This window comes from Elephas maximus, chromosome 13 (assembly GCF_024166365.1).
Source record: "Elephas maximus indicus isolate mEleMax1 chromosome 13, mEleMax1 primary haplotype, whole genome shotgun sequence".
NCBI lineage: Eukaryota > Metazoa > Chordata > Mammalia > Proboscidea > Elephantidae > Elephas > Elephas maximus.
In genome coordinates this window covers 54,103,889-54,128,759 of record NC_064831.1, presented here as the reverse complement: position 1 = coordinate 54,128,759, position 24,871 = coordinate 54,103,889, and the positions used below count along the sequence as shown (strand labels likewise).

Genomic DNA, 24,871 nt, shown 5'->3' with positions numbered 1-24,871 from the left:
GAGACAGATAAGGATGAGACAACCCCTGAATAAGAGATGCAGTGTTTGGGACAGAGGGAACCTGACCAAGCGGGAGATGGGAAAGGCAGTAGTGAGAGATAAAGTGGAGGTAACTAATATTTCAGATAAGGAGCCTTGGTGGCACAGTGATTAAGCGCTCGTCTGCAAACAGAAAGGTGGCTCCAACCCACCAGCCACTCTGTGGGAGAAAGATGTGGCAGTATGCTTCCATAAAGATTTACAGCCTTTGAAACCCTGTGGAGCAGTTCTGTTCTGTCCTATGGGTTCACTATGACTTGCAATCAACTCCACAGCAATGGGTTAATATTTCAGAAAACAGGAGAGAGATGAATTCCAATTGCAAAAAGGGAGGGGGGGTGGCAGAGAGCAGAAGCCTTCCCAGGGAAGGGCTCCCTGCTTGCCGACCCCTCCCTGCTGCAGGGGGTGAGCCCCGATTGGGGTCAGAAACCTGGAACTGCCGGGTGCCATCACAGAGACTAAAGAGAGGGAGAGTTTTTGCTTTTAACTTTTTGTTACGGAAATTTTTCAAAATTTGCACAAAAGCACAGAAAATGGTGTTTCCCATGTACCTATTACCAGCTTCAACACTATTCAAGACATGGTTAACCAACTTTCATCTGTCTCTCCACCAATTTTTGTGGAGTATTTTAGAGCAAACTTTCTTGTTGTTAGGTGCCATCGAGTTGGGTCTGACTCATAGCAACCCTATGTACAATAGAACGAAACACTGCCTGGCCCTGTGCCATCCTCACAACTGTTTGAGCCCATTGTTGCAGCCACTGTGTCAATCCATCTCATTGAGGGTTTCCTCTTTTTTGCTGACCCTCTACCAAGCATGATGTCCTTCTCCAGGGACTGGTCCCTGCTGATAAAGTGTCCAAAGTATGTAAGACAAAGTCTCGCCATCTTTGCTTCTCAGGAGGATCCTGGAGCAAACTTTAGGTTTATTTAACTCATAAAAATCTTTTAGCATGTAGCTCTAACTGATAAGGACATTCCTTTTTTCTTTTTCATGGACTTAAAAAAAAATTTTTTTTTTAATCGTTGAGATGAATTCATGTAACATAAAATTCGCCGTTGTAAAGTGAAGAATTCAGGGCCATTTAGGACATTCACAGTGTTGCGCAACCACCACCTGTCTAGTTCCAAAACATTTCCGTCACTGCAAGAGAACATCGCGCACCCGTTAGGCAGTCACTCCCTATTCTTCTCTGGCACCCCCAAGTCCCTGGCAATCGCTATTCTATTTTCTGTCTCTACTTCTTCTGAATATTTCCTATAAATGGGATCATGCAATGCGTGGTCCTTTGTGACTGATTTCTTTTGCTTAGCCATTGTAGCACGTATCAATACTTCATTCCTTTTTATGTCTGAATAATATTTCATTATATGGATAGCTAACCAAAAAGTTAGCAGTTCGAATCCACCAGTCGCTCCTTGGAAACCCTATGGGCAGTTCTACTCTGCCCTATAGAATCACTATGAGTCAGAATCGACTCAATGGCGCACAACAACAAAGACAACAGTATGGATATCCGTTCGTCCTTGGATGGACATTTGGGTTGTTTCTGCCTTTTGGCTATTGTGAAAAGACTTGTCTTTGTAATATAACCGCCATGCTATTTTTACACCTGACAAAATCAGCAATAATTCCTTAATATCACCTTCGTTTTCATTTCCCCACTTTTTGCAAAGGTGCCCTGTTATAGTTGGTTTGTTCAAATCACGGTCCAAACACAGGTCACATGTGACATTTGGATGTTATGTCTCTGAAGTCTATTGTCTTTTGTAACAATACCAGAGAGACAGCTTTTAAAGATTTTCTTGGGGACAAAAAAATTGCTCAGAAAATTGCCAGTCCCAGAGAAGAGGATTAAAAGAGAATGTGTACATGTTGAGACCTAACTCAGAAAGGTGAGAACAGGAGAGGCAGGAAAATGGGCATTTCTTGCATTGGCTTGTTGGCTGTGGGGGACAACCTGCATTCACAGCCTTTCTGCAGCTCTGTTGGCTCCTTTATAAGTCTCCTGTGCTCCTTTCCTGGGAGAACAGGTGGATGAGGCCAGCAGGGCCCAGGCTCCAGCCATAGAAACAGTCGGTGAAAGGGAGACAGGTGTGGGGGCCGCCTTCAGAGAGACTTGCTAAGGCAGGTGAAGAAGCGAGGCCCAGAGTGACAGTCCTGGGCAGGAAACACAAGTGGGTTTCCAGGTGGATGGCCCTGGCTTTCCAGGGAGAATGGGGCTGGAGCAATGGCACGGATGAGGCTTAAAAAGTTGCCATCTGTTTACAGTTTCTAGAGGAGGTTGTGGTATTTAGAGAGCATCCCTGGGGGGCGCCTCCCCTGGAAAGGAAGGGTTCCATTTCGATCCCTTGGAGGGCGGCTGCTTCGTCTATCTCTTCGGTGGCTCTCCCTGCTGACCTAGCACACTCCACATCTGCATAAACAAAACCTGACTTCAGCCACAGCTTGTTTTCTTCTCACCTCCCTTCCCAACATTTTCCCAAGACACCAGCCACATTCCTAGGACCTGGTTAGATGGAACACAGTGTTTACAGAGAGGGGAGCATCAGAAGAAGGTAGAGCAGAGCCCCATGTCCCCCACGCTCCCCCCAATTTAATCGAAAGGAGTAATGCCACATTCCTTCTGGGAACAGAGTTTGTCACAGAATTTACACTCCTCTGACTTTTGAGGCTGAGCCTACAGCATCAGCACTTGGCTAGCCTCTTAGTAACCAAGGGAGGCCCATTGATGAGGAAAGGCTGGCCTGACAGATTTATAGCGGATGGCCTCCTGCTGGGGGTGCATGCCATTGTGTGTAGCGTATAGATAAGGCTCTAGAAGTAATTGCATCATCTGCCATTAACGGCCTTCATTGGGTCCCACTACTCAGCACCTGGCACCACTCTCCTAGCCTGCTTGTTGACCTTTCAGGCCTGGGGTTTGGCCAAAGTGCCCATCCTCTCCTGGACAAGGGTGCCAATAACTAAGTGGACAAAAAGAGGCCTCTTTACTCTCAGAGTCTACTAATTTTGCCTCATCAAACTGACCTGTCAGTGGAGCCGAAAGTACAGGAAGGAGAGAGCTAGGAAATTTGATTGGAAAAGGAGCAGATGGTGCAGGCCTTGGGGTCTCTATGAGGATGTTGGGTTCTATCCCCAGTGCACTGGGGAGCCACTGGAAGGTTTGAGAGGAGGAGCAGGCCTGGTACTCAGGCGTATGGCCCTCTGCTTCCTGCGTTTCCCTGCCAAGTGGACCTAGACCCAGAGCTGGTCTTGCAGGTGTAGCAGAGGAGGTAACAGGTGGCTAAGGAAAGAGTGGGGAGTGGCAAGGATGGCCTGATGGTCCTCTCAGCACCCTCATTTTTTTCTCTTCTCCTCCTTCTCTGTGTTGTCCTTCCCTCCCCTCCTCTCTTTCCCCTCCTGTCCTCTTGGGCCCTAACCACTGAACTCCAGTTTTGGAGGGTGAATGGCCCCAGCTTTCTCCTCCCCCACCCCCATCCAGTTTGCACTCTCCTCCCTGCTCCCTGAGCCTCCACAGAACGCCACACCTCGCTGCTCCCCACAAAGAGCCATAGCGAGGGCTTCCTTGGTCTGTCAGTGATGGGGCTGGTCAGGGACCTGGGCCTCTCAGCAGTGGGAGTGGGCAGGTCCCAGGTCCTGGGATTTCATTCCAGTTTGTCTCTTCAGCAGCTCAGGGAAACAGTTTAACCTGCAACTATTGAGGACCCACTGTTGTAGGCTCTGGGTGAGGGTGGGAGACAGGGAATGGAACAGTGACATAAACAGAAAGAAGTTACTTTCTGTGTCCTTAGTTGTTTGCCAGTCGAGGAAGACTCCACTGCAAAGCTGGTGAGAAGGTTCTATCCACAGTAAAGGGGCACACGTGTGCTTTGGTCGCCCTGGGGGGAGAAGTTTCTTGGAAGCTGTCTTGGAGGAAGCCACATTTGAACTGGGCTTTGAAACACATGGAGGTGTCTTAAGTTGGGTTCTCTAGAGAAGCAAAACCAGCGCAGCTTATAAATATATATAAAAAAAGATTTATATAAAGAAAGTGGCTCATGCAGTTGTAGAAGCTGGAAAGTCCCAAGTCTGTGGGTCAGGCTGGAAGTTTCTCCTGACTCATGTAGCCACAAGTGCTGGTGAATCTAAGATGGGAAGGTCAGATAGCAGGCCTCTGGCTCACAGGCTGTGGAGGCCAACGTGTCCAAGATTAGCCAGAAAGATGGCAGGTAAGGTGCTAGCTCAAGTCCCAAGAACTGGAGGTCAGATGAACAGGAGCCAGCTGCAGGATCCAGACCAAACAAAAGCCAGCAAGCCTTGCCAGTAAGTCCACCTATATTGGATGCAGGCCACACCCCCAAGGAAACTCCTTTTTAACAGTCTGCTCACAACAGATCTCATCATGGAGGTGATCACATTATATCAGATCTTATTATGGAGATGATTACATCATTAAAAAGCTGCCAGACTACATCATAATTACCAAACCATTGAGGATCATGGCCCACCCAAGTTGACATACAACATTATTCATCACAGAGGCCTTCCAGGGGTGGGAGGTGGGGACATGGCAGTGGCCTCCTGACAGAAGATGTCAAGTGCAAAGCAGAATGGGTCACAATATGCACTGGCCTCCTCCTAGTGCCTAACAGCCTCTTCATGTTGTTTATGAAGAACAATAAGCAAGAATGGATGGAGGTCCCTGCAAGTGTATTTAGGAGACAAGGCCAGGACTCGGGAATCAGTGAGCCACCTCCCTGAGCACTCACCCAGGGGCTAAATGAGGTATGGCAGGGATAAGGCTGTAAGAGGGAAGAGAACTCACAGAGCCGGATGGGACTTTGTGTATCCTTCCGGGCAGTTCTTCATTTTCTTGAGGTCATGGAGTCCTTAAGAATCGATGAAAGCCACTGATTGTCCTCAGAAGAAATGCTTGTCTGTACATACACACTACTTTTTTTTATCGAGATATAATTCACATACTAGAGAATCCGCCATTTTAAAGTGTACAATTCAGTGGCATTTAGTATATTCACAGTTATGCAACCATCACCACTATCTAATTCCAGAACCTTCTCACCACCCCAAAAAGAAACCCCATACCCATTAGCAGTCAGTCACTCCTCGTTTCCTCCCTCCCTCCATCCCCCGGAAACCCCTAATCTACCTTCTGTCTCTATGGACTTGCCTATTCTGGGCATTTCATATCAATGGAATCATACAATATGTGACCTTTTGTGTCTGGCTTCTTTCACTCAGCACCAGGTTTCCAAGGTTCGTCTGTGTTGTAGCATGTATCAGTAGGTCATCCCTTTTTATGGCTGTATACTACTCCATTGTATAGATAGGTCACATTTTGTTTGTCCATTCCTCAGTTGATGGACATTTGGGTTGTTTCCACTTTTTGGCTACTATGAACAACAATGCTATGAACACTCGTGTACCAAATTTACACACTAAAATTTGCAAACCACTTCAGGAGATTCACAAAACCCCTGAAGCTCATCTCTTGACCCAGGAAAACCTCATTTTACAAAAGGGAGCATTGAAGAGGGCACGGAGAGGGCAGGAAGACTAATGATAATTTATTGCTATTAACTGAGCAGTGCTAACACCTTACATACCTGTATTCATTTAATCCCTAACAAACAACCCAGTGACATGGTGTTAATAGCTCAGTATTACAGATGAGAAAACTGAGGCTAAAACAAGCCATGCCGTGTTTCTTGGAGGAGGCAGGATTTAAGCTGAGCCTTGACTGCTGGCCCGTCACTTCTCTATTCCCATTGATGTCACTGTTGCCTTCAATTTATTTTTTAGTGGAGTACTTATGCCCTGTCTGGGTGGCACAAATAGTTACTTGCTCAGCTACTAAATAAAAGGTGAGCAGCTTGAACCCACCCAGTGGTGCCTGGGAAGAAAGGCCTGGCCATCTGCTTCTGAAAGGTTACAGCCATGAAAACCCTATGGAGCGCAGTTCTACCCTGCAACCCTGGGGTTGCCACAAGTCAGAATTGACTTGATGGCAACTGGGTAATGCCCTCTCTGGGTTGCATTAGTGGTTCAGGGATAGAATTCTCACCTTCCATGCAGGAAACACAGGTTCGATTCCTGGCCAGTGCACTTTATGTGCAGCCACCACCCATCTGTCAGTGGAGGCTTGCATGTTGCTATGATGCTGAACAGCTTTCAGCAGAACAACCAGACTGAGATGAAATAGGAAGAAAGGCTTGGCAACCTACTTCTGAAGACCATCCAGGGAAAACTGTATGGATCCAATGGTCCAATCCCCACCTGATCGTGGGAATGGCACAGGACCAGGCAGCATTTTGTTCCATCGTGCATGGGGTCACTATGAGTCAGGGGCTGACTGCGGCAGCTAACAATGCCCCATCTGCCAACAAGGCACCCATTTTGCTAAGTCCCGGACTGGCCCAGTGTACGCTGGGCTTCCTGGACTGGTGTAAAATGACCGTCCCCCTGAAAGTGGCCCTGTGATTAATGTCCCTACCTCCTGCTTTTCCCCTTCAGCAGAGGCTGAGCCTCCTGCCAAACAGGCTTGTGTGCCTGGCTGAGGTAATAATAGCTCAGGGGCACCAAGGGCATCTCCTGAATAGCTGAGACATCTGTAGCCGTGTGGCCATATTGCTATGCTCCGGCTGCACGCCCTGCCCGGTGAGGAGGCGCCAGGGTCGGGCGAAGGACTGTGTGTGGTTGGGGGTTCTGCAAAGATGGGGGTGCCATTAAAAGGCCAGCGTCATCCACCACTCCTTGCTTTGTCTCTCAGCCCGTGGACAACCAGCAAGCCATGGTGCGCAGGGAGTCCCTGATCAACTTGGAGAACTTCAAGAAGCAGTATGTGCGCCGGCGATGGAAGGTATGTCAGGGTCGGGGTGGGGGGAAAAGGGGGCACAGGCGGGGCTCCTGGTGTCTCCCCAGGTCTCCGTGCACAGTCTCACCTGCGGTTCCTTCTCTCTTCTTCCTTTCAGCTGTCCTTCAGCATTGTCTCCTTGTGTAACCACCTCACCCGCTCCCTGATGAAGAAGGTGCACCTGAGGCCAGATGAGGACCTGGTGGGTAAATGCAGTGCCCTCTTCCTGGAGCCCCCGCCCCTGCCCCTGCCCCCTGAGACAGGTGGCTTTTAACTGTTTCCAGCCAGCTCCCACTGGTCTGGTTCTCTGCTGCACTGGAGGCTGGAGCGTGGTCAGAAGAAGCCATGTGTTCAGGGAGGCCCTCTGGGGTGGTTCTGGAAGGGAGTTCTCTGACCCGGCAGGGTGAACTTTTGGAGGTTCTCAAATTCTTTTCTGGGGGCGGGGCGGGGGCTCCAAAAGAGCTGCTGCTGCCACTCCACAACCCCCAGCCTTTCCCCAGCCCACTGGGGACCGTGGGGACTCTGGATAATGATGCTACCTCAAAAAAACCAAACGAAACCTGTTACCATCAAGTTAATCCTGACTCGTAGTGACCCTATAGGACAGAGCAGAACTGCCCCATAGGGTTTCCAAGGAGTGGCTGGAAGATTCAAACTGCCAACCTTTTGGTTAGTAGCCGAGCTCTTAACCACTACACCACCATTGTTCCTGACAGTCCACAAATCTACTTTAGAATGGGAGTTTCTGATTCTGTTTTCCACTTTTCCATTTCTGTTTTGCTTTAGATTAGAATTATCAAGGATATTAATAACAGGATTTAGATGACATATTGATTAGCTTGTTATAGTTTTATGTACATTTAAAAGGAGAGGCTTATGATATACTGGTCAAGAGTGTGGCCTCTGAAGCCAGACTGTCAGGATTCAAATCTGCATTTACTAGCTGTGTGACCTTGGAGACATCACTTAACCTCTCTGTGCCAAAATTGCCTCATTTGTAAAATGGGGTTAATAATAGTCCCTATGAGTAGGAATTGACTCAATGGCACTGGGGGGACCTCAAAGGGTAATCATGTGGATTAAATAATGATATATTCTTAGAACAAGTGTTAGCAATTATTAGCAGTGGTGTTTAAAATCCTTTTGTAGATTTTAGAATGCAGAGCCAGTGTGCGTTAGTATTTCAACTGGTAGGGGTTCCCTGGATAGCCTCTCCCCACCATTCACGGAGCACAGTGAAGGGGTCCAGCAGTGTCTGGGATGGCACAAGTCAGGATGGGAGGGGCTCCCTGCTCAGGAAGGGGCTGGAGGGCAGCTGCCTGAGACTGGCAGCCCCATCAGCCTCAGGATGCACCACGCTCAGCCCCACAGACAGCACAGCCCCTGCAGCTCCCCCATCCCTCCACACACACCCTGGGTCCTCTTTCTTCAGCCTGAGCTCTTGTTGATTCCTGCTCTTGCTCAGGCTTTGAAACAGAAAGCCCTGGTGACGTGATGGTTAAGCTCTTGGCTGCTAATCAAATGGTAGGTGGTCTGAGCCCTCCAGCAGCTCCATGGGAGAAAAGACCTAGAGACCTGTTCCCAGGAAGATTATAGGGATTGCAACCAGTGTCACAAAACAATATGTATACAAATTTTTGAATCAGAAATTAAAAAAAAGATTACAGCCTGGGAAGCCTTGTGGGGCCGTTCTACTTGATGCCACACAACAGCAAGCCTGGAACATCCACATGGCCCTGGCTGAGCTGTATCCCTTCCCAGGCCTCTCTCCCTCTGAAAATCCCTGTTAATGACAGGTGGACTTTTCCCCAGCTTACTTTTTTATTGTTTGGCTCTGACTCATACTAAAAAGTTACTAATCAGTAGAGCTCAAGTTATTTTTATTGTCATAGCCAGGCTTGGTCTAGGATGTATTTGGCTAAAGTTGATCGACCTTGGATTTCCAGCTGGCTCAGGCCAGGGGAAATAGAATAGGACTTGAGAAGGCACGTGACAGGCAGCAGGCAGGCCTTTCGGCTGAACCCCTGGCCTTGCTGCTGGGTACAATGCAATCCATGGTGAGAGGACCTGGGAGTAATTGAGAAAAATTGTAAACTTCTTTCCTAATTTTTGTCCTTATGCAAACATTTTTAAGTAGTCCTATTTTTACTCAGCACCATCAACTCAATGCCACACCCTACAAATGGAAAAGGATTGGGTTCCAGACATCTGTTTTACAGTTTTCCCAAAGGGACTTTCCTTAAAAAAAAAAAAAAAAAAAGAATGATAGGCCCATTTGTTTAGAAAGCATCAAAACTGGACATCTGACAATGGCTTTTTTTTTTTTATAATTAATTTTTATTAAGCTTCAAGTGAACATTTACAATTCCAATCAGTCTGTCACATGTAGGTTTACACACATCTTACTCCCTTCTCCCACTTGCTCTCCCCCTATTGAGTCAGCCCTTACAGTCTCTCGTTTCGTGCCAATTTTGCCATCTTCCCTCTCTCTCTATCTTCCCATCCCCCCTCCAGTCAAGAGTTGCCAACACACTCTCCAGTGTCCACCTGATTTAATTAGCTCACTCTTCATCGGCATCTCTCTCCCCCCCACTGACCAGTCCTTTTCATGCCTGATGATTTGTCTTCGGGGATGGTTCCTGTCCTGTGCCATCAGAAGTTCTGGGGAGCATTGTCTCTGGGATTCCTCTAGTCGCAATCATACCATTAGGTATGGTCTTTTCATGAGAATTTGGGGTCTGTATCCCATTGGTCTCCTGCTCCCTCAGGAGTTGTCTGTTGTGCTCCCTGACAGGGCAGACATCGATTGTGGCCGGGCACCAACTAGTTCTTCTGGTCTCAGGATAATGTAGGTCTCTGGATCATGTGGCCCTTTCTGTCTCTTGGGTTCTTAGTTGTCGTGTGACCTCGGTGTTCTTCCTTTGCCTTTGCTCCAGGTGGGTTGAGACCAACTGATGTATCTTAGATGGCCACTTGTTGGCATTTAGGACCCCAGGCGCCACAATTCAAAGTGGGATGCAGAATGTTTTCATAATAGAATTATTTTGCCCATTGACTTAGAAGTCCCCTCAAACCATGTTCCCCAGACCCCAGCCCCTGCTTCGCTGACCTTTGAAGCTTTCATTTTATCCCGGAAACCTCTTTGCTTTTAGTCCAGTCCAATTAGGCTGACCTTCCTTGTATTGAGTGTTGTCTTTCCCTTCACCTAAAGCAGTTCTTATCTACAGATTGATCAATAAAAAGCCCTCTCCCTTCCTCCCTCCCTCCCCACTTTGTAACCACAAAAGTATGTGTTCTTCTCCGTTTTTTCTATTTCTCAAGATCTTATAATAGTGGTCTTATACAATATTTGTCCTTTTGCAACTGACTCATTTCGCTCAGCATAATGCCTTCCAGATTCCTGCATGTTATGAAATGTTTCAGAGATTCGTCACTGTTCTTTATCGATGCGTAGTATTCCATTGTGTGAATATACCACAATTTATTTACCCATTCATCCGTTGATGGACATCTTGGTTGCTTCCAACTTTTTGCTATTGTAAACAGAGCTGCAATAAACATGGGTGTGCATATATCTGTTTGTGTGAAGGCTCTTGTATCTCTAGGGTATATTCCGAGGAGTGGGATTTCTGGGTCGTATGGTAGTTCTATTTCTAACTGTTTAAGATAACGCCAGATAGATTTCCAAAGTGGTTGTACCATTTTACAATCCCATCAGCAGTGTATGAGTGTTCCAATCTCTCCGCAGCCTCTCCAACATTTATTATTTTGTGTTTTTTGGATTAATGCCAGTCTAGTTGGTGTGAGATGGAATCTCATCGTAGTTTTAATTTGCGTTTCTCTAATGGCTAATGATCGAGAGCATTTTCTCATGTATCTGTTGGCTGCCTGAATATCTTCTTTAGTGAAATGTGTGTTCATATCCTTTGCCCACTTCTTGATTGGGTTGTTTGTCTTTTTGTGGTTGAGTTTTGACAGAATCATGTAGATTTTAGAGATCAGGCGCTGGTCTGAGATGTCATAGCTGAATATTCTTTCCCAGTCTGTAGGTGGTCTTTTTACTCTTTTGGTGAAGTCTTTAGATGAGCATAGGTGTTTGATTTTTAGGAGCTCCCAGTTATCGGGTTTCTCTTCATCATTTTTGGTAATGTTTTGTATTCTGTTTATGCCCTGTATTAGGGCTCCTAGGGTTGATCCTATTTTTTCTTCCATGATCTTTATCGTTTTAGTCTTTATGTTTAGGTCTTTGATCCACTTGGAGTTAGTTTTTGTGCATGGTGTGAGGTATGGGTCCTGTTTCATTCTTTTGCAAATGGATATCCAGGTATGCCAGCACCATTTGTTAAAAAGACTATCATTTCCCCAATTGACTGACACTGGTCCTTTGTCAAATATCAGCTGCTCATATGTGGATGGATTTATATCTGGGTTCTCAATTCTGTTCCATTGGTCTATGTGCCTGTTGTTGTACCAGTACCAGGCTGTTTTGACTATTGTAGCTGTATAATAGGTTCTGAAATCAGGTAGAGTGAGGCCTCCCACTTCCTTCTTCTTTTTCAGTAATGTTTTGCTTATCCGAGGCTTCTTTCCCTTCCATATGAAGTTGGTGATTTGTTTCTCTATCCCCTTAAAGTATGACATTGGTATTTGGATTGGAAGTGCGTTATATGTATAGATGGCTTTTGGTAGAATAGACATTTTTACTATGTTAAGTCTTCCTATCCATGAGCAGGGTATGTTTTTCCACTTAAGCATGTCCTTTTGAATTTCTTGTAGCAGAGTTTTATAGTTTTCTTTGTATAGGTCTTTTACATCCTTGGTAAGATTTATTCCTAAGTATTTTATCTTCTTGGGGGCTACTGTGAATGGTATTGATTTGGTTATTTCCTCTTCGGTGTTCTTTTTGTTGATGTAGAGGAATCCAAGTGATTTTTGTATGTTTATTTTATAGCCTGAGACTCTTCCAAACTCTTCTATTAGTTTCAGTAGTTTTCTGGAGGATTCCTTAGGGTTTTCCATGTATACGACCATGTCATCTGCAAATAGTGATAGCTTTACTTCCTCCTTACCAATCTGGATACCCTTTATTTCTTTGTCTAGCCTAATTGCTCTGGCTAGGACTTCAAGTACGATGTTGAATAAGAGTGGTGATAAAGGGCATCCTTGTCTGGTTCCCGTTCTCAAGGGAAATGCTTTCAGGTTCTCTCCATTTAGAGTGATATTGGCTGTTGGCTTTGCATTTCTCTATATAGATGCCCTTTATTATGTCGAGGAATTTTCCTTCAATTCCTATTTTGGTAAGAGTTTTTATCATAAATGGGTGTTGGACTTTGTCACATGCCTTTTCTGCATCTATTGATAAGATCATGTGGTTTTTATCTTTTGTTTTATTTATGTGATGGATTACATTAATGGTTTTTCTGATATTAAACCAGCCTTGCATACCTGGTATAAATCCCACTTGATCAGGGTGAATTATTTTTTTGATGTGTTGTTGGATTCTATTGGCTAGAATTTTGTTGAGGATTTTTGCATCTATGTTCATGAGGGATATAGGTCTATAATTTTCTTTTTTTGTAATGTCTTTACCTGGTTTTGGTATCAGGGAGATGGTAGCTTCATAGAATGAGTTGGGTAGTATTCCGTCTTTTTCTATGGTTTGAAATACCTTCAATAGTAGTGGTGTTAACTCTTCTCTGAAGGTTTGGTAGAACTCTGCAGTGAAGCCGTCTGGGCCAGGAATTTTTTTTGTTGGAAGTTTTTTGATTACCGTTTCAATCTCTTTTTTTGTTACGGGTCTATTTAGTTGTTCTACTTCTGAATGTGTTAGTTTAGGTAGGTAGTATTGTTCCAGGAATTTATCCATTTCTTCTAGGTTTTCAAATTTGTTAGAGTACAATTTTACGTAGTAATCTGAAATGATTCTTTTAATTTCATTTGGTTCTGTTGTGATGTGGTCCTTCTCGTTTCTTATTCGGGTTATTTGTTTCCTTTCCTGTATTTCTTTAGTCAGTCTAGCCAATGGTTTATCAATTTTGTTAATTTTTTCAAAGAACCAGCTTTTGGCTTTGTTAATTCTTTCAATTGTTTTTCTGTTCTCTAATTCATTTAGTTCAGCTCTAATTTGTATTATTTGTTTTCTTCTGGTGCCTGATGGGTTCTTTTGTTGCTCACTTTCTATTTGTTCAAGTTGTCGGGACAGTTCTCTGATTTTGGCTCTTTCTTCTTTTTGTATGTGTGCATTTATCGATATAAATTGGCCTCTGAGCACTGCTTTTGCTGTGTCCCAGAGGTTTTGATAGGAAGTGTTTTCATTCTCGTTGCAGTCTATGAATTTTCTTATTCCCTCCTTGATGTCTTCTATAACCCAGTCTTTTTTCAGGAGGGTATTGTTCATTTTCCAAGTATTTGATTTCTTTTCCCTCGTTTTTCTGTTATTGATTTCTAGCTTCATTGCCTTGTGGTCTGAGAAGATGCTTTGTAATATTTCGATGTTTTGGATTCTGCAAAGGTTTGTTTTATGACCTAATATGTGGTCTATTCTAGAGAATGTTCCATGTGCGCTAGAAAAAAAAGTATACTTTGTGGCAGTTGGGTGGAGAGTTCTGTATAAGTCAATGAGGTCAAGTTGGTTGATTGTTGTAATTAGATCTTCCGTGTCTCTGTTGAGCTTCTTACTGGATGTCCTGTCCTTCTCCGATAGTGGTGTGTTGAAGTCTCCTACTATAATTGTGGAGGTGTCTATCTCACTTTTCAGTTCTGTTAAAATTTGATTTATGTATCTTGCAGCCCTGTCATTGGGTGCATAAATATTTAATATGGTTATATCTTCCTGATCAATTGTCCCTTTTATCATTATGTAGTGTCCTCCTTTATCCTTTGTGGTGGATTTAAGTCTAAAGTCTATTTTGTCAGAAATTAATATTGCTACTCCTCTTCTTTTTTGCTTATTGTTTGCTTGATATATTTTTTTCCATCCTTTGAGTTTTAGTTTGTTTGTGTCTCTAAGTCTAAGGTGTGTCTCTTGTAGGCAGCATATAGATGGATCGTGTTTTTTTATCCAGTCCGTGACTCTCTGTCTCTTTATTGGTGCATTTAGTCCATTTACATTCAGCGTAATTATAGATAAGTAAGTTTTTAGTGCTGTCATTTTGATGCCTTTTCATGTGTGTTGTTGGCCATTTCATTTTTCCACATGCTTTTTTGTGCTGAGACGTTTTTCTTAGTAGCTTGTGAGATCCTCATTTTCATAATGTTTAACTTTGTGTTTATTGAGTCGTTACGTTTTTCTTGGCTTTTTTCTTGAGTTATGGAATTGATATTCCTTTTTGTGGTTACCTTTTTATTTACCCCTATTTTTCTAAGTAAAAACCTAACTTGTATCCTTCTATTTCGCCTTGTATCACTCTCCATCTGGCAGTTCAATGCCTCCTATATTTAGTCCCTCTTTTTGATTATTTTGATCGTTTATCTATTGATTTCCATGATTTCCTGTTGTGTGTATTATTTTGTTTATTTATTTATTTATTTTTAAGAATTAGTCTTAATTTGTTTGTTTTTGTGCTTTCCCTGTTTGAGTTGCGTTGATATCAGGACGTTCTGTTTTGTGACCTTGTATTGTGCTGGTACCTGATATTATTGTTCATCTGGCCAAACAATCTCCTTTAGCATTTCTTGCAGTCTTGGTTTAGTTTTTGCAAATTCTCTAAACTTGTGTGTATCTGTAAATATCTTAATTTCTCCTTCATATTTCAGAGAGAGTTTTGCTGGATATATGATCCTTGGTTGGCAGTTTTTCTCGTTCAGTGCTCTGTATATGTCGTCCCATTCCCTTCTTGCCTGCATGGTTTCTGCTGAGTAATCTGAACTTATTCTTATTGATTCTCCCTTGAAGGAAACCTTTCTTTTCTCCCTGGCTGCTTTTAAAATTTTCTGTTTGTCTTTGGTTTTGGCAAGTTTGATGATGATATGTCTTGGTGTTTTTCTTTTTGGATCAATCTTAAATGGGGTTCGATGAGCATCTTGGATAGATATCCTTTCGTCTTTCATGATGTCAGGGAAGTTTTGTGTCAGGAGTTCTTCAACTATTTTCTCTGTGTTTTCTGTCCCCCCTCCCTGTTCTGGGACTCCAATCACTCGCAAGTTATCCTTCTTGATAGAGTCCCACATGATTCTTAGGGTTTCTTCATTTTTTTTAATTCTTTTATCTGATTTTTTTTCAGCTATGTTGGTGTTGTTTCCCTGGTCCTCCAGAAGTCCCAGTCTACATTCTAATTGCTCGAGTCTGCTCCTCTGACTTTCTATTGCGTTGTCAAATTCTGTAATTTTATTGTTAATCTTTTGGATTTCTACATGCTGTCTCTCTATGGATTCTTGCAACTTGTTAATTTTTCCACTATGTTCTTGAATAATCTTTTTGAGTTCTTCAACAGTTTTATCAGTGTGTTCCTTGGCTTTTTCTGCATTTATCCTAATTTCATTTGTGATATCTTTAAGCATTCTGTAAATTAGTTTTTTATATTCTGTATCTGATAATTCCAGGATTGTATCTTCATTTGGGAAAGATTTTGATTCTTTTGTTTGGGGGGTTGGAGAAGCTGTCATGGTCTGTTTCTTTATGTGGTTTGATATGGACTGCTGTCTCCGAGCCATCACTGGGAAACTAGATTTTCCAGGTAATCAGCTAAAAAAAATGCAGTCAGATCCCTATCTGAATTCTCCCTCTGGCTCCGGGTATTCGGATGTTAATGGAGCCGCCTGGTACGCTGGCTCCTAGTTCTGAAAACGGTCGCTGTCTGCCCGTATTTGTTCGTTTTCCGTCTCTAAGTCTGTGCTTGTTGTTCAGAGTTCGTAGATTGTTATGTACGTGATCGATTCCCTTGTTTTTCCGAGTCTTTGTTGCAAGAGGGATCCGCGGTAGCGTCCACCTAGTCCGCCATGTTGGCCCCGCCTTCCTGACAATGGCTTTTTTCTGACTTGCTTAAGGCTTTCTGGGCTCCCTGGGTGGCACAAATGTTTGCACCTGACTACTAACCTAAAGGTTGATGGTTCAAACCCACCTGATTGCACTGCAGAAGAAAGGCCTGGCCATCTGCTTTTGTAAAAATTACAGCCAAGAAAACCCTATGGAGCAGTTCTACTTTATAACACATGGGGTCACCAGGAGTCAGAATGGACTTGACAGCAACAGGTTTTTAAGGCTTTCTGGATTAGCGTTTATTTTAATAACTTTGATAATTAGGCTACATCGGTTTGGCCTGAATGAAAAGGCAGTAGAACCTCCAGGGTGGCTGCCTCAGCTCTGGTTTAGCCAAGTACCTGCTGAAGAACAGCACTTTACTTTTCTCCTTCATAAAAATTCAACTCAGAAACAATTTCCCTGGAAGAAATGTGTGACGAAGCTCTGCTGAAGGTGAAGCCTAAGTCGGCTAAGAAAGAGGGTGTGTGGAGTGGTGGCCGTCAGATCTTGGGGAGCCCTGTGGCTCACTCCCCAGCTCCCAGTCTCTCTAGGCTGAGTTCAGCCCACAGATCACGTCTGCAAGTGGTCTTGATCATGTGGCAGCCAGAAAGGGCTCCAATACAGCTTTCACTGGTATTAAAATGTGGTCTGTCCTGGACCCTCATTCCCCTCGGATGCCTTCCCTGCTTTCCTTCCTCCTTGAAGGCGGCCTCGGGTCAGCCTGGCTGCCTTTCAGGGCCCTCTGTTCCTTCTGGCCCCCACACTGGTCTCTGGGCAGCAGCCCTAGGCTTCCTTTCAATATTCACCTCCCTGGCTCCCAGGTCCCTGACTCAGGGGTAGCACCCCAGGGTGCCCAGCTTGACCCACTCCTGGCATCTCATGACGCCCTGCCCTGGGCCTCTTTTTTCATTTTCAGAGGAATTGTGAGAGTGACGCGGAGGAGGACATTGCCAGGAGGAAAGCCCTCCACCCCCGGAGAAGGAGTAGCACCTCTTAGCTGGCCTGGTGGCAGTGCCGCCCGGGAGGCCCAGGCCCAGAGGGGCTCCCTTCTGCACAGACCGTTGGACCCAGACCATCACCAGCATCCAGGCATTCTGCATCCCTGAGCGCTTTGCAAGAGAGAAGGGCCAGCAGCACTCAGAAGAGTTTGCAGGGGAGCCGGGAGACCCTGGGAGCTGTGACTGTCTCCTACAGAGAAGGCTCCAGCCTTCCTGAAGCTCTTAATTCTCCACAAAACAGGCTTTTACCTGTCTGCCAACCTCAGGACCTGGGGTGGGGGTGTGGACTTCAGCAAACTATGTAAACAAACATCATTCATACCTGGATATGTGTGTGTGTGTGTGTGTGTGTGTGTGTGTGGATGTGGGGGCGTGAGTGTGTTACAGCATCACCTGGGAGCCTGGACAGAGGTGAGTCCCAGGTTGGCTCTTTAAAAGCCCTCCTTGTCTTCCTGAAAGCCAGGCTGCTGAGCTGGGCAGGGCTAATGGTAGAGAAGTGTCGGATGAGAGGGGAACTCTGGTCCAGTGATCCCCATCTTCTAACTGAAGGTGGGAGATTTCATTTTATTCCTGTGGGTGGAGCTTGGCTGGCATTCTGAGGGGCCAGGGAGAAGCCCTGGGAGGGTGAGGTGTGTAGGATGAGGTCAGGCTCAGGAAGCTTTCCTCACAGAGCAAGGAAGATCAGAACCAGCCAGGTCAAAAGCAGCACCAGGAGGACAGAGGCTGCCTGCATGGGAACAGGGCAAGTGAGTGAAGTGAACCTTGGGGTATGAGGGACCAATCCTGTGACCTCCCAGAACCCACATGTAGTCAGGGAGTCAGGTGGACCAACATATCAGACCTTCTACAGCAGCCAATTGCAAGCCCATTGTGTTGTATTGTTGTTGTTTGTTTTTTCATTTTTATTAAACTTCTGTTTACCTGTTGCTTGGCTTTTGATTTCCTTCAACCCAGGTACCTGTGATGTGGGGGAGTACCCAGGGCTGGGGTGCTGAGTGGGCAGGTCTTACTGAACCACCCCCTCTGGACTGCAAGGTTCCTGCCTTCTGTATCCTTCCTTAAAGGTGCTCAGCACCCCAAAACTGGCCCAGATATCACACGTAATGCTTGTACTCACTCTGCCACTGCCAGCACGACCCCTGCCAACTATGGCCAAAACAGGGGCAGAAAGCTTTTAAAGATGTGGAAAAGGGCAAAGAAGGAACCACTGGGAGAAGCAAGAGAAAACAGACATGTATTACGGGACCCTTGAGTAGATATGGCAAGGGAACCTTAATGACACAGAAATCTGGGCCCTACTTTCCAGGTGGAGAGAATGGTGTTGCTGACCATCAACCCAAGAAGAAGACCTTAAGAGTCAGAAATAAAAAGGGCCAGGATGAGGCACTGAGGTTTAGAAAGTATATGGGAAGAGATGGAAGGAGAGGGAGAGAAGTTTTGGAAAGTGAGTGAGGGATCTGAGCTGAGGAAATGAGCCAAGAAAGGAGGGGAGGATATAAACCATGATGGAAAAAAAGGTCCTGAGGAGAAAGGGAGGCATCCATTCTTTTTGTCAGCAGTGAGTTATAAGTACATTGCATGAGAGAGTGCGCCAAGTGCCTTCATCTAGTGGATGGATCCAGGGAAAGTGATCCCATGGGACAGAAAGGCAAACCAGTTTCAGAAAAGCTTCTGACAGAAATGGAGTGGACCTGTAAGAGGAAGTGGCTTGTTGACAAGAAGTTGACCTTTAGCTCCTGGGCCTCCCCAGTTCTCAGATAGACCTACCTTTGCCGCTCATTCCAGCCTCTGGAAGGTGGCTGCAGGGCCCCTGGGGGGCTCATGGCTGTGACTGGTAACATAAGTCAACCTGGAATGTTCTAGAACGGGGGGGCTTACTGGGAACTCCTAGAAAGTAAAGCGTGGCAGGGGTGCGAGGGCTTCCCTCCTGCTAGGAAGAAGAGCAGTGAATGGTTTTGACAAACCCAGCCTCAAGTTTCTAATCATAATTGCAGGGTTAGCCTTTTAGAATTTGCCTAGCCCAGCCGCTAAGGAGCCCTGCTGGTGCAGTGGTCAAATGCCTGGCTGTTAACCGAATGGTTGGTGGTTCAAACCCAGCCAGTGGCTCCACAGGACAAAAGACTTGTCGATCGGTTCCTGTAAATGTTTTTATGTGCCGTGGAGTCAATTCCGACTCAAAGCCACACTGTAGGACCTGGTCCAGGATTACAGCCTGGGAAAACCTATGGGGCAGTTCTACTCTGTCATATAGGGTCACTATGAGTTGGAATTGGCTCAGCGGGCACACAACAACAGCCCAACCACTACATTTTATTGAAGAGAGAGGACGTGACCACACAGCAAGTTCATGAATAAGTCCGAGGAAACCTCAGACTTCCTAATGCCTGGTACAGAGCTCATTTCTTCAGTTTGATGGACTGTGGTAGACCATTCAGGAAATGAATAGACTGTTCACTTTGCCTAATTTTTTTTTTTTTTAATTTATTGTGCTTTAGATGAAGGTTTACAGAGCAAAATAGTTTCTCATTAAACAATTAACTCGCATATTGATCTATGGCATTGCCTGCCAACCACCTTTGCCTCATTTTTAACAAGTTCTCATCCATTTGTGCTGCTCCCTGTTTCATTCTTCATTTTTGGAAGTGGATGAAATTATCACACTTGTTTCTGCCCATCTTGTCACAATAAAGACACTGCCCTTGGACACCTCAGTAGCCAGCTCCCTATCACTGAACCACAGTGTTGGGCTCCCACTCTGGGCCTGGCACTGTTCTGGGTTCTGGGTTAGAACAGAGAGCAGGACAGGCATGGTCCCTACCCTAAAGGTGACCACACTCCAAAAGTCCTGGGAATCAAGGTCTCCGCCATCCTGCCCACAGACTGCTCCTCCCAGCCTTCCTCTCATCTAGGTTACATAAAGCTCTGTTGCTCGATTTTGCTCAGCCCACTTCTGTAGTGTTTGATGGCATCTGCTGGGTTTCCCAGAATCCCTTGGGAACCAGAGGCTAGGCTGGACAGAGGGGCCCTTTGAGGACACACATTCTGCATTCTCACCTCAGAAGCCTTCTGCCCAACAGCCAGACACCCATGCCCCTCCCTTACAGGCCCCAGTCCCTGTGGCCTCTCTGCTGACAGGTGGCTGAGGATGAGTGGCAGCAGCTGGCCCAAGGGAACCAGGTGTGTTCTGTTGGCTCTGAAGATGTGTTGACCAGCTGACACTTCAAGGTTGAAAGGACAACAGTGTGTGCTCTGAGGTAAACGGAGCATTCCCAGTGATGAAAACTACTCGGTTAAAGGGCAGTTCTTTAGCGAGGTCCGGGGGTGCCCTGCCCCAGGGCGTTTGCCTGTGTGTTTGCAGGATGCCGCATCAATATTTCACAAGTACACACATAAATATTTTAGTGCGCTGTGTTTTAATGTCAGTCTCACTGACTTTTCTGACTCCAGATCTCAGACTGCATTTGCCTTTTCCATGTACATATTTATTAACCAAAGGTTTTTTTTTTTTTTTTTCCTGGAAGCAAATGAAGGCCATACCATAAAAGGTTAACCACAAATGAAAACGTTCTACATTCTACTTTGGCGAGTGGTATCTGGGGTCTTAAAAGCCTGTGAGTGGCCATCTAAGATACTCCACTGGTCTCACCCCTTTGGGACTGAACGAGAATGGAGAAAACTAAACATACAAGGGAAAGATTAGTCCAAAGGACTAATGGACCACAACTAACATGGCCTCCACCAGACTGAGTCCAGTACAACCTGATGCTGCCTGGCTACCACCACCGACTGTTCTGACAGGCATCACAATAGAGAGACCCAGACAGAGCTAGAGAAAAATGTCGAACAAAATTCTCACTCAAAAAAAGACCAGACTTACTGGCCTGACAGAGACTGGAGAAACCCTGAGAGTATGGCCTACGGATACCCTTTTAGCTCAAAAATGAAATCACTGCTGAGGTTCACCCTTCATTCAAAGATTAGACAGGCCCATAAAACAAAATGAGACTAAAGGGGCACACCAGCCCAGGGGCAAGGACTAGAAAGCAGGAGGGGACAGGAAAGCTGGTAATAGGGAACCCAGGGTCAAGAAGGGAGAGTGTTGACATGTTGTGGGGTTATTAACCAATGTCATAAAACAATATGTGTACTAACTGTTTAATGAGAAGCTAGTTTGTTCTGTAAACCTTCATCTAAAGTACAATAAAAAAAAAATTAGCACTGTGCCCCACAGACAACCGAAGTAGGTACATGTGAAAAAAACTAAATTGAAGACTGGGATATTGGAAGAAATTTCATCTGGCACAGTCTTGCAGAATGTTCTTTGTATCTGTTTCCCAGCTTGATTTCATCCTGACATTGTCCTGTTCACTGTTGCTACACCCTAAAGAATAATATCTTCAATGGTGTTCTACTGAGATGAGCCATTCTAAGTAAACTTTAACAGGCTTAGGGATTGGAGCAGTTGTAAAGCTGTGAACAATGGTTAACTGACATTTCAAAAAGCAGAAACACGGTGACTTTCCATTAATGATTTCTAAGATGCTGTTGTTTGTTTTTTTTTTTCCTCTCTGCCACTAGTTTCTCTTCTCTCCCTCTTCTATCCTTGGCAAGTCATAATAGATAGCCAAAGTACATATTTTAGTAATTTCTTTACTTACTGAATAAAAGTCACGTTCCCAGTTCTAAGTCTAAAAAACAGTTGATTTTATTATCTAGGTAGAAGATTTTGTGTTTTTCCCCCTGTGGATCAGTGATCCTCTGCCACTGAGCTAGAGAGAAAACGAAAGAAGAAAAAGCTTGCAATAATGTTTAAGAACGTGCTCTGAAATGGGAACATTTCACATACAGCATCTCATTTAACCCTTTTCATAAACTTGTAAGGAAAGTGAGAGCCCATTTAACAGATGAGGAAGCTGAGGGGCAGCAGAGTTAAGGCACCTGAATGCAGTCACACAGCTGGAGTACTTGGAGTCTGGATGCCAGCCCAGCTTTGCCTGCCCCCAAATCCATATTCTTCTCTCGTTTCCCTGGAGAAACACAGGGTTGAGTGGGAAAAAAAAAAAAAAAAAAGCGTCCTGGAGAACCACATACTATACAGTACGGTACTTTTTTGAAAAAATATTTTATTGTATTTTTGATGAAAGTACACAGTAAAACAGGTTCCCATTCAACAATCTACACATATTGTTCAGTGACGTTGGTTACATTCTTCACGTTGCATCAATGTTCTCATTATTTCCGTTCTAGTTGTTCTGTCTCCAATAAACTAGTCTCACTGCCCCACAACCTTCTCATCTATGCTTTCGAGTAATTATTGGCCATTTGGTCTCATTTATACGATTTTTTTGGAGCTCTGGTGGCACAGTGGTTAAGAGCTCAAGCTGTTAACCAAAAGGTCGACAGTTCGAATCCACTAGCCGCTCCTTGGAAACCGTATGGAGCAGTTCTACTCTGTCCTATAAGGTTGCTATGAGTCAGAACTGACTCCATGGTACATAACGACAACAACGTATGATTAAAAATATTTTTTTTAATTATACTTTAGATGAAGGTTTACAGAGCAAACTTGTTTCTCATTGAACAATTAATATACATATCGTTTTGTGTCATTGGCTGCCAAGCCCATGACATGGCAGCACTCTCCCTTTCTCAGCCTTGGGTTCCCCGTTACCAGCTTTCCTGTCCCCTCTTGCCTCCTCGCCCTTGCTGTCTCTGGATTTAAACCCAGAGGCTGGACAGAGTTTAAAAAGCTCTCTGGGCCGTCGTCCTGCTCCCAGGTGAGACTGCACTTGGGTTTATTCCGCTCATTCCAAATTGAGAGAAGGAGGTCCTATGTCTTCCCTCAATTCCATTTTTAGTTCTTAACAGTCTTTTTTATATTTCACCACTCGGAGCCCAAATGCCTGTGCTATGTCCTGACGCTGCTGCTTGACGGCTCTTGGACCTTGGCCTTATCATTCAACCTTTCTGGGCCTTAATTTTCTTTTCTGTGAAATGACAAGATAATACCAATGTTACTCGTCATGAGTACCTCGTTGACACTAACTTTGATAAGGAGTTCTGTCAACTTGGAAGGACTTTGTAAACATACGGGATTTGTTAATTATGTGATGGTACCCTGATGGGGACATTTGTGGTTCAGTGGTAGAGTTTTCACCTTCCATGCAGGAGACCCAGGTTCTATTCCCAGCCAGTGTACCTCATGCGCAGCCACCAGCCTTCTGTCAGTGAACTTTTGTGTGTTGCTACAATGCTGCACAGCTGATGAAACCCTACGGATCACAACAGCCTGATCTGCAACCAAGCCTGGGGATGGCACAGGACCTGGCAGCGTTTTGTTGGTTTGTGCACGGAGTGGCTGTGAGCTGGGGGCCAACATGATGCCAGCTAACAGCCACAAGGGTGTCCTGAGAGCAGGCTGAGCATGTCCGATAGTGGGACTCGACGCTGGCTGCCTGGCTTCTGGGTGGAGGGCCTTTGGGAACTGGGACCACCTTTCACCTCTTCATCTCTAACACACCTACGTGGTGTCTGGTTCAGCAGATACAGGAGAAAGCATGAGGGGTTTTCCTCCATCACATCAACGTCCAGTGCTGTCCTAACCTGGGTAGGGAACTCTCAACTGGCCATCTTTTTCCCACCCCTCCAGAGGGTCTCTGGGATTAGGGAACCCCGCTAGGGAGGCTGGAGACACGGCCCTGTCCAGAGTCCGGGTGCAGAGAGGGTGGTTATCTGAAGCTTTGTCTTTTCATCCAACTCCTGTGCTGTTTGCCTCAAAAGGTGTATGGAACTCTTTAAAGAAGTAAATGGAGGACTTGGACTATTTGTCTCCCACCCTACTTTCTTGTTTTGGGTATGAACATATTTAGTTCTTCACTTAAAGAGTAAGTGCTTTGCCTTCTTGTTTCGTATGCAAATTCTGGATACCCCTGGGGGTGGAACCGTGGGCCTGGCCTGGCCTGGCACTGACTATTGAGGGTGTGTAAGGTCAGGCACACCATGTGCCTGCCAGAGCAAAGACTGGCATCTTTGTAGGGCTTTGTATTCCAGGCACCCTGGGGCATTGGAAGCCCTGGGTCTCATTTTACTCAGGAGTTGGTGCTGGTGCCCAGTGTATAACGTTTGGGACACCGTAACTTTGCTATGGTTGCAGAAAGCATGTGTGTATAAATAAAATTAAAAAAAGAAAAGAAATATTCTGGTTTTATTACATATCCAAAAAAGCATTCATAATTTTAGGGGAGCAGGTGGATTAGAAAGGAGCTCTGGTGGCACAGTGGTTAAGCCCTTGGCTGCTGCTGAAAGGCCGGTGATTCAAACCTACCCAGCAGCTCTGTAGGAGAAAGATCTGGTGATCTGCTTCGGTAAAGATTACAGCCTAGGCAAATCCTGTGGGACAGTTCTACTCTGTCACGTGGTGTCGCTATGAGTCAGAATCGACTCAACCACACCTAACAACAGCGTGTTAGAAGGTGAGGAGGGATAGGGAAAGAATTATGTTGCCGTTGAAATCTACAAGTATACTTACCCCAAACCGAGAGCTTCCTTGATGTGGCTGCTTGGCTTGTCTACGCGCTTTGCCCCCTTGAGCAGGCGCTAGGGGCTGGTGGTGCTTGTCTGTGGGCAGTGGAGGTGTCTGCAGGGTCTGTCCAGAGGGGCTGGGCAGCCTGAGGAAGCAATATGCAAGGTTTCTATGTGTGAATGGGAATGAAAATCCTGGATTGGGAGTCCTTTGAGGAAAGGACTGTGTAGGGTTCATCTGTGAAGCCCCCATGTTCCAGGCACACAGCATGCTTACAAAAGATCTGAGGAGAGAAAGGAGGGTAGGAAGGAATGAGGGGAGGAAGGAAAGGTGAGAAGAACGTGGCAGTCATGGAGGTGTGCCACCCAGACCCCCCTTCAAGAGAGAACCTGTGGGGAGGAGTGCTGTTAGCCAGCACCATCTGGATCCACCACAGCACTCACGCTGGGGCCACTGCCTTCAGGAGTGACTGAGGATGGCAGAAGGTGGGGGGCTCTAG

The 24,871-nt window shown here is 45.4% G+C and overlaps 1 protein-coding gene across 2 annotated transcripts in view; it reads left to right on the top strand.

Annotated features, from left to right (window-relative positions):
* The window catches only part of DAPK2 (death associated protein kinase 2), a 156,436-nt gene extending 139,478 nt beyond the window's left edge, over positions 1-16,958 (top strand). For both annotated transcript variants that reach the window (XM_049905644.1, XM_049905643.1), the window contains 3 exons: positions 6,810-6,899; positions 7,012-7,095; positions 16,769-16,958. In XM_049905644.1, coding sequence (XP_049761601.1) covers positions 6,810-6,899; positions 7,012-7,095; positions 16,769-16,849 — 255 coding nt within the window. In that variant the 3' untranslated portion in view covers positions 16,850-16,958. The remainder of the gene's footprint in view (positions 1-6,809; positions 6,900-7,011; positions 7,096-16,768) is intronic.
* Positions 16,959-24,871: the final 7,913 nt, after the last annotated feature.